Raw genomic sequence first — 14,541 nt, 5'->3', positions numbered from 1 at the left:
CAAAACAATTGACGTAGTGCCTGCTGAGAAAAAACAACTAAATGTTCATTGTAAATTTTGCTTCCCCACCCTGTAGACAACCTGAATCCTGTAACATTTAGTCGATACACTTTTAGTTTTGATTATAGCACATGTTGGTCAGTATTACAGTATGATTTCAATAAGTTTATGCAATGTCACAACATTCATTTCCATCATGTTTTAGACATATAACATAGAAATGAATGACTGAAGCAACCCCAGATCCACCCCAGAACACTGCCCCCACAGGCTTGCACTGTAGGCACTATGCATGATGGGTAATCACTTCATCAGTCTTTCTTTTCACCCTGATACGCCCATCACTCTGAAACAGGGTCAGTCTGGACTCATCAGACCACATGACCTTTTTCCACTGAAACACAGTCCAATTTTTATGCTCTCTATCAAACTGATGGTTGTTTTAGAAATGAGAAACCACTGCATCAGTTAAAGGGTTAAAGAACATGTGGATTAGTGGCTCGTATCTACAGTATTTGTGTGTTGTAACACTAATACTTTGTTACTGTACTTAAATAGAGTTTCCAGTGGCTTCAGTATTTATTTTTGTGACATTTTACTTTGATGACCTACACAGATAACGATGCTCTCTACTCCTTATGTAATGTTAACTTTAGTTTAATGCATTTGAGGGGAACTGTCTTTTTTTTTTTTTTTTTTCCATTTTATGTCCCTGCACATTTTCCCAACATCAAAACCAAATGCAGCCTGGACAAATGAGACAATATTACAGAGAAAAGTGAATCTGTAGGTGTATCCATTGGTGCATATCATACATGACAAACAAGATTAAAAAAAAAAAAACAAACAAAAAAAAAACTGGACTGTGGAGACATAGACGTTTAGGTTCTGTTGCTGAAACTTAAAACTGATTTGCATTATTTTTAACACGTTTATTGATGTTGGAAAATTTTATTAAGATCAGGTTCACTTAACAGCTGGTAGAAGTATCCTGCAAAGAGTATTTCAGAGTCTACAGTTTTTAACTTTTGAGCAATGATGCTAAATCAATTTTTTTTTTACACAAGTACTTTTACTTTCTACATTTGTGCAGTGAGTAAAGTGTGTAACCTACATTTGCCAGTTCTGCAGAAGATTAGATAGTAGAATATTTACCTGAGTTGTGGTGGAGTGGAAGCATAAAGTTCTATTAAATGGAAGTAAAGTACAAGTGCATAAAATGTTGAGTCCATTTCTTGAGTAAAAGTATTTAAATGACCTCCTGTCTATGCATTCAACATCATTTCATACATGCTTGATCATGTTTTCCTTTCATATTATAAATGAGGTCAGTGTTCTACCATAGGCCCACTCCCTCCTCTGAGTTCAGACCTCAGCCTGTGTCTTCAGGTGCAGAGGGGACACGTGGGGACATGAGGACAACCCCCCACCACCACCACCCCACCCCACCCCACCCGTCCTGAATGCTGCTGGTAAGGAATGAGACGACACTGAGCATGTCAGGTCTGCTCCACATGAGTATAGGTCAATGTTAAATCACATCAGAGCCACTTGGCTGTGCCTGACTGAGGCTTTAATGTCATTTAGCTCGCTTCCACAGTTGTAAACAGCGAGCAGAGACAAGCTGCAGGACTTCACAGTGTGTGTGAGTGTCCCTGCACTCACGCAGCAAGCAGTGGGAACTGTGTTGATCACATTTGGCGAGGAGAATGAATCTGATTGTAAGCAATAGACGAGACTCCAGACAAAAAGGTCATTTTCTAGCTTGTATTTCAGTCACACCAACAGCCTTGCCAGCTTATTAAATTTATATGTATTGAGTTTTCTTCTACGATTTAATTTATTTTATATCAACTCTATTCTCTGAAAAATTAAAAGAGCAGTCATTTTATAATATCACATATTCCAATATGAAATCACTAAATGGTTTCAGTGCCTTCAGTATGTTCTGCTGTTTTACTAGTCCTATAATTTTCCAGATACCATTGAAAAACCAGCAGTAAACCACAGGATGCCAAGCCCAGAGCAGAGCTCTAATACAGGAAGCAATAACTCCAAATACTGCCCATTGAAGAAACCATAAATCTTGTGCAGATAACAAGTGTCGGAGCCCTGTTCAGGCATGAGTGAAAGATGGCACTCGGCAGATATTTGTGAGTGTGCTGGGCCGTGTAATACCACGCCAATTATTTTCCCCGACGCTGAGGAAAATAAAACTGTCAGACTGCATAAATCATAATTAATTGTAATTAATGGAACTAGTTTTGTTCTAATCATCACATAAATCGCAGAGTCTGTTTCTGGTAAAAATGTCACCACTCACACTTTGGAATTGATGGCTTCTACGAATGCATCTTGGGTATTTTATCATCGATGTAAATGAGACGCATTACTTGGTAAGTGATGAAAATGGGGGAAATCTATTATGAGCCAAGTATAACAATTATACAAGTAATGGACTTTGCACTGGACTAAATGGAGAAAACACGCTAATATCAAATCAGCAATGCAGGGTGCACACACTGATGTTTTCTGTGACTCTTCAAGGACAAATGATTTTCATGACCATTCAGACTTTAAGTTCATGACAAGAAACAGACATTATTTTATGACATTGGTACCATCCTTCTCCTACTGTCAGTTGTTTTCACACTAATCACCTGGAATTAACTGGTAAGATAAGAAACTATTTTCTGACAATTGTGAGAATACAGATTAAAAATTATGCAAAAATACAATGTTTTGTCATAAAAGCACCTGAGGTTCTGCCTGGGGAAAACCCTGAGGTTGACTCCATTTTTGACAGTTTCTCCTCAGTGTCCTTCTCTAAATTTTACCATTTTTCTCCCTGGTTTTGTGAATTTCATTAGAGACAAAGGTCAGAAAGTTGAAATATTAAAGTCAGGATTTCCAATTAATTTTTGCATCAGGATAAACACAGAAAACACACCCTTAGCATTCATCAATTTTACTCAAGTTTTTGACCTTCTGCTGCTTTTCTGAGAATGTGTGTTGTAGTTTCATGTTTTATTTAAGACATTCTGGAGGCCATAGGCGCTAAATTCACATTTACTTTGAGCTTCAAGCCTTACTTTTACTGTTTGGAAATTACATCCAGCTCATTTTATGCTCTATTTATGCGATTATAATTGTGATTGTGTTCATAACCCATTGTTATGACTCTAAAACAGCAAACTTTACAACAAGAGTTTGTATCCTGAAGAATTTTCAAAAACATGGCAGTTCTTCATGTCATGGCTATTACAGGCCTGGAAATCTGACTGTTAGTGTGATCATTTTTTAATCAACTTTATTGGAAGCAATTTCACAGGCAACAGCATGACAGTGCAATGTGACAGAGAGGACTTCCATTCTTTCATTTTTCTTTTTACCCCTCTCACAATCCCACCCTACCAGAAAGAAGAAAATTCTTGATATAAATCTAATAGTGACATGTGAACAGTACAAAATACATACGACAATTATTTTATTTATAAGTAAATAAAATAGAAAAAAAAAAAGGGGGGGGGGGTCAAATGTGTGATCAAATTTAACCCCACACACACACACTCAAGTTGTAACATCTTGTAACTGTTCAAACTTACTATAGAGTAGTTCAGTGATTTATTAAATATTGAGAAGAAATTAAAGCTGTATGATGTAACATTCAACCATAAGGTCTTAACACTCATGTTGTCTCCTAGTCTTATAGTTCTAAGTATCTGTCCATGTCAGGTTCACTCACTTTCCCTTTAAATTTAATTACAGACTAAGCTAAATTCCATGGCTTTTCTAAACACATTGGACTATTTTGCTCAGTGTCATGCCTTTTCTGGGGCTGTATAAATAGTTTCATTCTTTCATTTTGTGAAGGCCTCAAGTCCTCATGAGGGTCTTGGAGGTCCTGGAGCCCATCCTGACTATCAACTAGCAAAGGTGAGGTAACCCTGGTGGTGTCACTAGTTCATCAAAGGGCTGATACATGCAGGTAAACAACTGATCCTGGGTGAATGGTTGATTCAGATTGACCAATTAACCTATTCACGTGATCTTGTTGGACTTTGGACCGGTACTGGAAACGAACCCAGGACGTTCTTGCTGTGAAGCAACAGTGCTAACCACTGTGAACCCTGTCAAACAGAACTACAGAGAAGCAGATACACACTATATGAAATTTATTCCATTGGTAGTAATGTACAAGAATTATAAAGCTGGTTAGCTTTCCATCTTACAGTTAAGTTTATACTTCTGTACATATCTGCCATCAAACATGGGAAATGACTGTGTTTACAAATACACTAGAGGCTTAAATAAAGAGCAGCTGACAAAAATAAACTGGAAGGAGAAATGTTTGAATATCAACAGGTCCTGCTGAAAATAAGTATTCGTTCGTATTATGTTTACAAAAAAAACAAAAAACACACTACTCTAGACATTTAAGGGACAGGGGTTTGAATGTTAGCGTCCACATCTGAAGACGTCGGCTGTACTGGACAGATAAAAGCTCTCAGACATGGAGGCAGAGCTCTCACACAAACAGCCACAGTTTCATCATCACATATTCAACATGTTCACTCCTTACATTCAGCAAGAGTGACACTAAATGCTCATGTTCTAAAACAGAACCAAAATAATAAAAAAAAAAAAAAAAAAAGGAGATGGGATCTTTCACAACCTTTTACAATAAAGTCAACAAAAAATCTGACAGATCATTCCTGATAGAGACTTGAGTACATTAAAAACACCCGTCAGCCTCAGAGGATGCAGCCCGTCTTCCCGTCCTCTCCACATGCCACAGAGGGGGTTCTGCACTCAGCCGCCCTCACTCCTTCCTGCGTTTCTTGTCATGGTAGTCATCCTTGGAGCGGCTGCTGGTGGAGGGTCTCTTAGAGCCCCCGTGCTGCTTGGCCTCCTCCAAGAACTTGTCCAGACCGAAGGGATCCTCCTCAAACTGGACCGGTCCGTCCCGCCTCTGGCCGTGGTCTGCACCGGAGAACTCTTTGTCTGGTACAAATCTGTCGGAGGGGTTAGAGGACAGAGAAGGAACAGGTTAAGAATGACGTTTACAGGGCCGGTAGTGGAGGTTTCATCTTCAAACTAATAAAATAACTTAAGAGTAATGAGACTGGCTCCTGTTCATGAAAATATTCCAACTCTGAGATGCTTTCAAGGAGTCCCAAAGCAGGAAAAAAAAAAGAAAAAAAAAACATCAAGGCATTCCATGTTTTTTGTGTCTTGGGAAAATTTGCTGAAATCAAAGGCTTTTTTCAGGCTGTTTTGGAGAACGGTGCAGCCCCCTGCAGCCAGTCTGCCATTCCTACAGGATAATGACAAGTTGGTGACTAAACATATGGGACAGGCTATGCTCCACTAGTGGAGTGTGGCACTGCTGCCCCAAGGACGGGGCCTCCTGCTGGGACTTGATGTGCGAGGTTGCTTCGTGCCTCAAAATAAAGCTGTGACGACCTCAAAAATGTTTCAGGCCTTTATAATGATTCGTTTTAACTCTAAGTGAGGAGGTTTCGCGTGCTTAAGCTGAGGGCTGTAATGTTGTAAATCAGAGAAAAGTGATACTGAGGTGAACACTGGGGATTTATTTGTAATGTTTAAGTTATGTAAATTAAATATTCATTGAAGAAAGAGTATCTTTAAACATATAATATTCAAAGATAAAAAAAAGATACATCTGGTTATGTTATATAATTACATTAAGTTAAAGCACTTATAAGTGGATTCACTCATTTATGTATATATGTATAGTATTCCACATGGTAACATTTTTAGATTATGTTTTTAAACAGATCCAGTGTGAATTATTTAGGACTTGTTACACTAATGATTTTCCTCATATTAAAATATAATAAAAATCAAGCATATGGAACCTTCTCAAATATCAATGCATTAGATTGTACAGTAGTGATAATCTAGAGGTTGGTTGGATTGCTGGCTGAATAAAAAAGGCCATTTCAACACAAATTTACAACCTGAGAGAAGTTACAGCGAGTATTTTTATTCTGTGTCAACGTGGGGTTGTTTGTAATACTAATGTTAGTAGGTTTTGTGTGAGTTGTGTGCTGCTGCTGAGGAAAATAAAAGTCAAAATGACAACAGACAGCAGAGAATTCCAACGCTCAGTGAGCTGCAGACGTCAAAGCGCACGAATATGACGAAGCAAACGGACTAATCGTTACATGAAGAAAATATATCCCGATCTGTGTCAAGAACTGAGAATCAATTCCGAATCTCAGTGATGTTATGAATCAGATCTGTACAACTAGTGATCTTGACTATTTCCTAAAAATCATCATCAAATCATGTTGCCCATTACCTGTTGTTTTGCATGAGTGTGTCGAAGTCATCTGAGTAGGCGTCCTTGTCGATGTTCTTGCTGGGTCTGTAGATGTTTGAGGCCATGTCTCTGCCGCTGCGGAATGGCTGGTCGTACACGTTGTACATCTCATCCTCACCGCCAGCGAAACCACTGTCCATACCCTGGAAAGAGATGGAGATTTCATTGAAGATGACAGCAGCAGCAAAACAACACGTAGCTACAAGGTTTTGATTGATGTGTTGATAGCAAACACCACTCCTAAGTCACATTTAGCATGTTTTAATAAAGAAAAACACAGGCGGATCATTTGAAATTCTTTAACTTTCAGTAGAATATTTTGTATTTGTATTTATTTATTTAGTTAAAGGACAGTGTGTATTCGCATTAGTTAGAAAGAACAAGATGCATGCACCAGATTTAGCAGAGAAGCTAATTTCCATCTGTTGTCCTAAAGAAACGACTGACATAACAAACATCACTTAGATTACAAAGTAAAATATACTGGAAGAAAACCGTTAAACATTACAGATATAGAAAAGTCTGCTCAGATTGAACAGCTTCGTCCAAATACATAAATGTAGTAGGTTTGGTTTTCAGTTCTGTCCCAGTCCCTCACTAAAAACAAACCATTTAAGAAGTACTGGGTCTGAAAGAACAAACTTGGTACCCATTAACACTTTCAGTGCCATGGGCCGATTAAATCGGCTTTACGAAAACAACCTGTAAAGTGCCACGGGCCGATCAGATCGGCTTTGGAGAACACGCCATATTTGTGTACAAACAAACCATCCACCCCCATTTCTTTCTCACATTTTGATGACGTTCTTTCTGTGTCCCCCTTTTGAGACCAAGCAGACGGGAATTTGAGGTCACGCGACCGAATAATATTTTTATATCTTTTTAATGTTTCTAATTCTCCGGTGTTTCATCAGAGGGAGCCCTCCATGCCGGGGGGCGGCTGTGGACTCCGGGGGCTGTGGCGCCTTCTCTCACTGGGGTCCGCTCCTTTCTGGTGGGTGGCGGTCCCAGTTGGCCCTCTCCCACTAGTTGGGATGCGGGGCTGTGTTGCTGGTGCCTGGTCGCCAGGGTCGGCGGCTGCCTCCTGGTGCGGATGGCTCCCTGAGACAGCGCCTCCTAAATTGATGTTTTACTTTTACTTGTACATTTTTGTTCTGGTCTACCCGTGCTCAGTCAGTCTTCTTAAGTATGTGTGAGCTTGTGGGTTTGCATGTATATGTGTGTGTGTGTGTGTGTGCGGGTGAGTGGGTGGGTGTGGTATATGTAAAGCACTTTGTGCTACAGTTTTTAATGTATGAAAAGTGCTATGTAAATAAAGATTATTATTATTATTATAAATTATGCAAATTACGATCAATAATGAATCGGCTGCGTCCGGTGCGTTTTGGATCTAATCAGCAATCGGTCGGATGTTACCGAGCGGTTTCCTGCAGGATTCTTCAAATATTATACAAACGACGCGAAATACTGAAAAACGGCCAAATTCTGTGGCACTTTTAAGGCTTATTAGCCCCTTAACTGTCTGGCACTTAAAGAGTTAACATAATGCCACAGACAAAAACAGAATCACATCCTAACCTTGCTCTGATTGAAGAGTCGCTGATCATACTGGGCCTCATTGGAGGAACGGGGGTTTGGCACACCCAGGGCGATGAGCTCGCTGATGTCTCTCTCCTGGTCTCTCTGTAACTTCGACCTGGGGAATAAACATCTGAGAATTAGCAAAGATTCTCCATACCATCCTACACAAGGAAAATTGGAACACACACTGATGAAAATATATGTTCAAGACTTTGATAACAGTATACTTCGGACATTTTTGTAATTCCACTCTGAGGTAAATATGTATAGTTTTTAATCACTGTTACAATTATCACAACTATTATTATTATTTCATATTGTTTTTTGCACTATCTTCTATTCTGTTGCTGCCTTGACCATTGAATTCCCCTGTTTTGAAATCAATAAAGTCGAATCTAATCTTCTATATAAATCAAAGCAAGCAACGCTGACATAACTGTGTGCATAAAGGTTTTACATTAACAAAAGTAAACTTCTTAAGACATAAATCACAGAAGCTGCTAAAAATTTTCCATTAGGCTTGTAATTTCGAATGAAATGTGTACGTTAAGTATAATTCGCTTCTCTAAAGTTTTGATCTGTTCTCTGCAACGTAATCGTCTTCATTGTCCTTCAGCTAACAGCCATTTCAAAGTTAAATGAATGGTAATTTTAAGATAACAAGGTTTCTGCCGACTGACAGCTGGAATTGTGATTGTAATAAACTCTTCTGAATTTCATTTGCCGTACTCCTCCAGGGACCCGCAATTCCATCAACTGGCAACCTGACAGTGTACACACGGATATAACTCAACAAACTCACACTGCCCACGTATCTCACATGCGCAAACAGAACCTGGATGGCTGCAGATGAGGACTAATGCCTGAGCACTCTGCTAGATCCTGCTGGGTTTGTTCAGGATTACTGCTGGCCCTATGAATGATTCAGTAGTGAGCAGTACATCTGTGTGTGCGTTCATAGTGCGTGTCCAGCACCTCTTATCAGGGGCCGCTCTGGCGATGTTCCTGTCGTGCTGTCTCTCTTGCCTTCTGTCACGGCGGATCTCGTCACGCTCCCTGGCCTCACCGTCATCGCCACCTGCCACGTTGGAAGGAGAGAGATGGGTGAATGGAGACAGGGGAAGAAAAGGGGGAAAAAGGAAATTTAAGAAAGTTCAAACAAAAATGAAAAAGTGAGATTGATTGTTTGAAGCAGTTCAAAGTCCTGAGGTGAAGAAAGTGGGAAACAGAGAGCAGAGTCCTACAGGTTGGTCTACTGATTTGATTCAGATTGAACGCGGACTTTATTTTTTCGTTTGGGTTGGATCGCATTCACATTGCACTTTTTGCTAGTGGACCAAAATGCGTAAACAGAAGCACGCAACTGTGCTGGCATTGGACAGAAAAGTTGGGGGCGGGGTGAATCAGAGACGGCGGGTGTTGATGAAAACAAACACGGAGGTCCCACGAGCAGTTATCGTTTTTGGAATATGTATTCTGTTTTTACAGACACAAATTTAAAAAAATAACGCTCACTGTCAAGAACAGCTCATTCAGAGCCAGTTTCATAATATGGGCATCTGACCAAATGTCAATGAGATGTTCAATCTCCTTATTGCTCCAAGTCTGTCCACGGCTCATGGCTGCAGCTATTAGCTCCGACTACCCGTGTGGCTCGGCTACTTCCAGCGGCTATGGTGGCTCGTCAAGCACATAAAGGCACATGATTCCTTGGTTTGTTTTGGCTCGAGGACGGTTATATTCACACCAGAAGTGAACCAGCCCAGAGTCTGTTTAGAAGTGGATCGAGACCACCTGAGTTTGTAAGTCTGAACTTTCTGGGGAAATGAACTCTGGTCTATTTTAAACGGACCAAACAAAGTAGGTGTGAATACACCCTAAGACTTTTTAAGACTACTTAGAATAGCATTTAATGGCCATTTCACAGCCATACTGGCAAAATTCATGACTCCTAGAATTTAGGAAAATGTACTTATTTACTTCAACGCCTTGATTCTGCAAAGTTAGCAATAATTGGTTCCTAATTTCAATATAAATTGTTGGGTGGAACTGAGTAGACTAACGTTACTTTCTTTGCAGACTGAGCATTTCCCGAACACATTTATTCACAGCTCAGCGAACAAATTTATGGCAACATAACTTAAGACCTACCATATCAAATTTAATACATTTTAAAGACTTTATTTAATGTATTAAAGGCAGATTTGAAAATTCAAGACTTTTAAGACCCCGCGAGAACCCTGAGAGGGATATGGTGTGGAATGAGAAGCTAGGTGTGTGAGAAAGTTGGAAAAACAACAGAAACACCGGAGAGGACAGGAAATGTGTGCTCTTGCGATACATAAACTAAGCTGTCAGAAGACAGCTTTCATTTGTTCATTTGCTTTTAACAGTAGGGCTCAATATGTTCTACTGTATTCAGCCTGCTTGTCAAAGGACAAACATAAAAAGTGATTCTTTTCAAAAATGTGAATTTTCAGTACAGACACAAAAACATTTTCACAGCTTACTGGTCCTGTCATCGCTGCCAGGGAGGCTTTTGCTGTTCATGTTTCACATTTGAAATGAGGGCAATAACAAAGAGAGCCTGGTCTATTCGCTCCGACACAAAAAGTGTTCATGTATAGTTTAAAAATCAGAATGCAACACACTTACCTTTGTCTCCGTGGCTTTTGATGCCTGCCCTACGATCTCTGGCCATCTGAGCCAGCTCCCGAAGTTTCTCTTCTTTCTTTTCCTTCTCTTTCTGTGCCATCTTTTTCTCTACTTGGGCTCTCATTTCCACTGCTTCTCTAGCCTATAAACATGACAAGGAATCAACAGTAAGTCCCTAACATAACGGAAAAAGCATATATATGTCCGGTAAAAATTACCACAAGGACAGAGTGATTACCGGATCCTATTATTAGAGGTTTTTTTTATCTTTGAACAGTAACCATGAGTATTCAACATTTCTTGCTGAAATGAGAAAACATTTATGTATTTACTAGTGCTTACTATTTATATTCTCTCCTGTTAAATGTGAAAACTTGTGATAAAAACATGGAGTAAATATTACTGAAATGTACTACCATCATCAAGACATTAAAACAACTCCTTGTAAAGGGAATTTTTCTGAAAATTGACACCAAGACTTTTATTTTTACTGCCAATTTACAGAGGTTATGAGTTTTGTTGATAACTAAAAAACACATCTACCCCTGAATTACAACAGATCAATCACACACCAAGGTACAATACCTTTCTATCTGCGATGTAAAGCGCCTCAGCCAACTTGGCAAAGTTTTCATTAATATGCACTGTTTGCAGCCCCCTGCCGTCAGCAGCCAGACGTTTGTCAAGAGGAATGGTGTACCCCTGAGAAAAATTAAGCATAATGAAAGAAAGATGTGAGCTAAGTGGAAAACGTAAAACTCAATGAATATATAATATACATGCATTTATGAATATGCATATATACCCACATTTATTATTAACAAGGAAGGCATTTGCACTTTTATAAATATTACAAAAGGTTCCATTTAATTCTGGCATCGTATTACCTTTGCGTTTTTCCAATTAGAAATGCACGGAGGAATCTTCCACTCTTGCTGTTCCTTTACTGTCATCTAAAACAAAGGGAAAAGGTGTATTTAACATAAATCTGTTTAAGATTTATCAACATGGCATTAAAGTACTGATAGAACTGTTAATTACTTTATAGTCAACTGTATACTTTCTAAAGTGTATAATCCACATTACCTTTCGGCTTGGAGAATGCATAACAGGAGCAGGAGGAGAGGGAGGACCTCGAGGAATCTTCTTGTTGATCCTGAAAAACAAAGTTACACAAATCACATCTGATGACTCTGAAATACATTTGCATTAGCCTTTATCTAAAAGGGAAAATGGAACTTATCCCGAGACCTCTACAATCCATCCCAATTATTCATATGATTTCAATAGTTTTGTATTTAGGTGTAATGGTGATAATTGAACATACACACATATACTGTTGTGAATATCACCCATAGCTTCTTAGAAGATAGTGAAGTTGAAGATGTTTTTGTTTAAAAAACACAAAAAACAAAATATGACTTGGTCATCTATCTTAAGTCACCATAAAGGCACACCAAACTAAAGTCATGAATCAAAGAGCTTAACTAAAATTTAAATACACAAAAGTGGAAGTGAAAAAATTCTACATTTAAAAAAAAAAATCCAGATTAGTGAGTGACAAAGAAATATTTTCTTACTTGAAACGAGGGGGTTCCATGGGGTCTTTCTGCATCTCCACCATACGGATCACTCTCTGTTTGGCCCCTGAGTTAAAAGCCACTCCTTGCTGGGATGGCGTGTATCTATGGGACAAATGGAAAGAAGCAGATGCATTAAGTCCATGAGAAACAGTTATTTAACGATGTAAAAGTATGTCTTTATCAAGACTTACAATTGTTTACATTGACACCATTTTTTCTATGCTATAAACAGAGCATTACACAGAATAAACATTCTGAAAGATGTCTATACCATCTATTGACTTCCAGTGCTTTTCAAGGCCTTTAAACCGTTAAAAGCCTCATACATACCTGATGTACTGTGCAGGGGCTTGTTTGTCTGCTGCTCTCACAGGCATAGCGGCAGCAATCTTTTGAGACACTGCCTTTTCCAGGGCAGAACGGGTCTTTTCTGTCAGCTACAAAGGAACACATAACTTGTAAACAAAGTTTAAATCACACCCAGCAAGCTAACATGTAGCTAAAGTTCTTAGGTAAAAACACATGCATATTGTATGCTGCCTTGTTTCAGTGCCGTCTAAAAAAGATGTTAACACTTCTGCCTCTTATTTCATCTGTGAATAACCAATAATGGCCTAAATGACTCTTTCAAGGTGTTATGAGCATTAAATAGATCAACATGTTAGCTTTATGCACAAACACAGGACTGTGTCTTACCTCTTGTACAGCCTCCTCATCAGGTCTTTGTAGTTCAGGGGTGTCCTCATTCAGAACTTCTTTGGGAAGAAGATCTGTGTACTTACTAAAGACCACCTGCAACAGTGAGAGGTAACATGTGAAGAATCAATTTGATTTAGAAAGCAATAAGAGCCTGTGTGTGAATGTATATTCATACCTTGTCCTTGCTTTGTCCTTGTCTGGCAATGGCATCGTATTTGATCTTTCCTTCTGCATCCACTTGAACTGCCAGGGCATTGGATGTCTTCTTCTTTCTACCCATCTCCAAAGGAAACTGGGCCACATGAATCTCTGGGAAAGCGCCTCCATCTCCAAAGTCCTACAGACATGCAGGTTTACATTAACAAACATGAAAACTTTACATTCAAGTAAAAAGCCATGGTCGGTCTATGGCTGTTATGTTGGTGGTTATTACTAGATCGTCATCTAGTATTAGCCAATCTTCTGGCGAACAGTTAAAACACAACTCTAATCAAATGAGAACATATCCATATTATAAACTAAGGAGTCACCAACATTATAAAAAATTGACTTGTTTACCTCAAGACAACGCGGTACCCAGCCTTTTCTGTGTCCATAAGGAGGGGGCTCTCTACGGGACGAAACCAGGGCGGTGGAGTAGGACTTCTGGGCCCGGAGCCTTTCTTCAGCCTCCAGCTGGTCCTGTGACAACTGGGTCGGTGCCGGTAAAAAGCTAGATAAACAAGAAGAGCTTTTAGCCCCACTGTCATGTGTATCCAACTGAAAGCAGATAAGCTAGCGCGACCCGATATTACTGCCGCTTAGCAATGTTATCTCAAACTCGTAAAACGGTTAGGTGGCCAACATTTGTGAGGATAACCATGAAAACACACCTAATACAAACTTAAGCTATCGCTGATTGTGTACACTACTGATGAACTTACGTTAAGACAACGATGGTATGATGCTAAGCTACCAGGCTAATGCTAAATGTTTAGCTAGCTTACGACAGAGGACTAGCGTTAGCTGCTGCTTGACCACTAAATTCAGGAACTGAGGCAAACAGATCGCGGGTGCCATTAACATTATTATGAAACATCGAACCATATCACATCAGAATAGTTTAGAACAAGACAGAGAGACAGTTTTGTAGAATATCAACATAAAAGGCCTTATTGTCGGACTCACCTCGCCAGAGACATTTTTCCTTTCTTCCTTAGCAATCAACTGAGCATGCGCAATGGCACCTACTCGCACAGTATTAACGAGAACAGAGTGCGTAGTATCGCGTTAATACGCCAACCACAGTGGAGCAGTGCACTTGACACAAATTCTCGACAAATCCGGGACACACTTGATTGTAGCCTCAACACAAGAAAAGTGGTGTGCATTCAGCAGTAGTTAAAGTGTTAAACTAGAGTGATTTTTCCATTTTTGTAGTGTGATGACTGTGATAACTGTAATTGTCCTCCCCAAAGTGCAAAAACAGTAGTTTTTAAGAATCTGCCTGTATGTCACAATTGTCAAAAAAGTTGTCAGTGTCATAAGCAAAGCTGCCACTAGTAGCATTCACAACAGCTCAGTGTTATTTAAAGCAGTGTATGACTTTCATCACATTTTTTTTTTTCAAATTTGTAAAACCCAAGTGATAGCCTGAATATCACTAATTCATTAGTCTTTCTGAGGAATCACTTC

At 39.4% G+C, this 14,541-nt stretch overlaps 1 protein-coding gene across 1 annotated transcript; it reads right to left on the bottom strand.

Annotated features, from left to right (window-relative positions):
• Positions 1-4,158: 4,158 nt before the first annotated feature.
• snw1 (SNW domain containing 1) lies at positions 4,159-14,113 on the bottom strand. The gene is made up of 14 exons (XM_030127835.1): positions 14,035-14,113; positions 13,426-13,579; positions 13,043-13,204; positions 12,865-12,960; positions 12,499-12,605; positions 12,166-12,270; positions 11,672-11,741; positions 11,473-11,538; positions 11,171-11,287; positions 10,586-10,727; positions 8,906-9,008; positions 7,928-8,045; positions 6,329-6,492; positions 4,159-5,015 (listed from the first exon to the last, which is right to left on the bottom strand). The coding sequence occupies exons 1-14, from the start codon at positions 14,046-14,048 to the stop codon at positions 4,823-4,825; spliced, it is 1,611 nt and encodes a 536-aa protein (XP_029983695.1). The 5' UTR covers positions 14,049-14,113; the 3' UTR covers positions 4,159-4,822.
• Between the last annotated feature and the right edge of the window lie 428 nt (positions 14,114-14,541).

Source organism: Sphaeramia orbicularis, chromosome 24 (genome assembly GCF_902148855.1).
Source record: "Sphaeramia orbicularis chromosome 24, fSphaOr1.1, whole genome shotgun sequence".
NCBI lineage: Eukaryota > Metazoa > Chordata > Actinopteri > Kurtiformes > Apogonidae > Sphaeramia > Sphaeramia orbicularis.
Note: the sequence above shows the minus strand (reverse complement) of the source record. Positions and strands in the feature narration are given on the sequence as shown.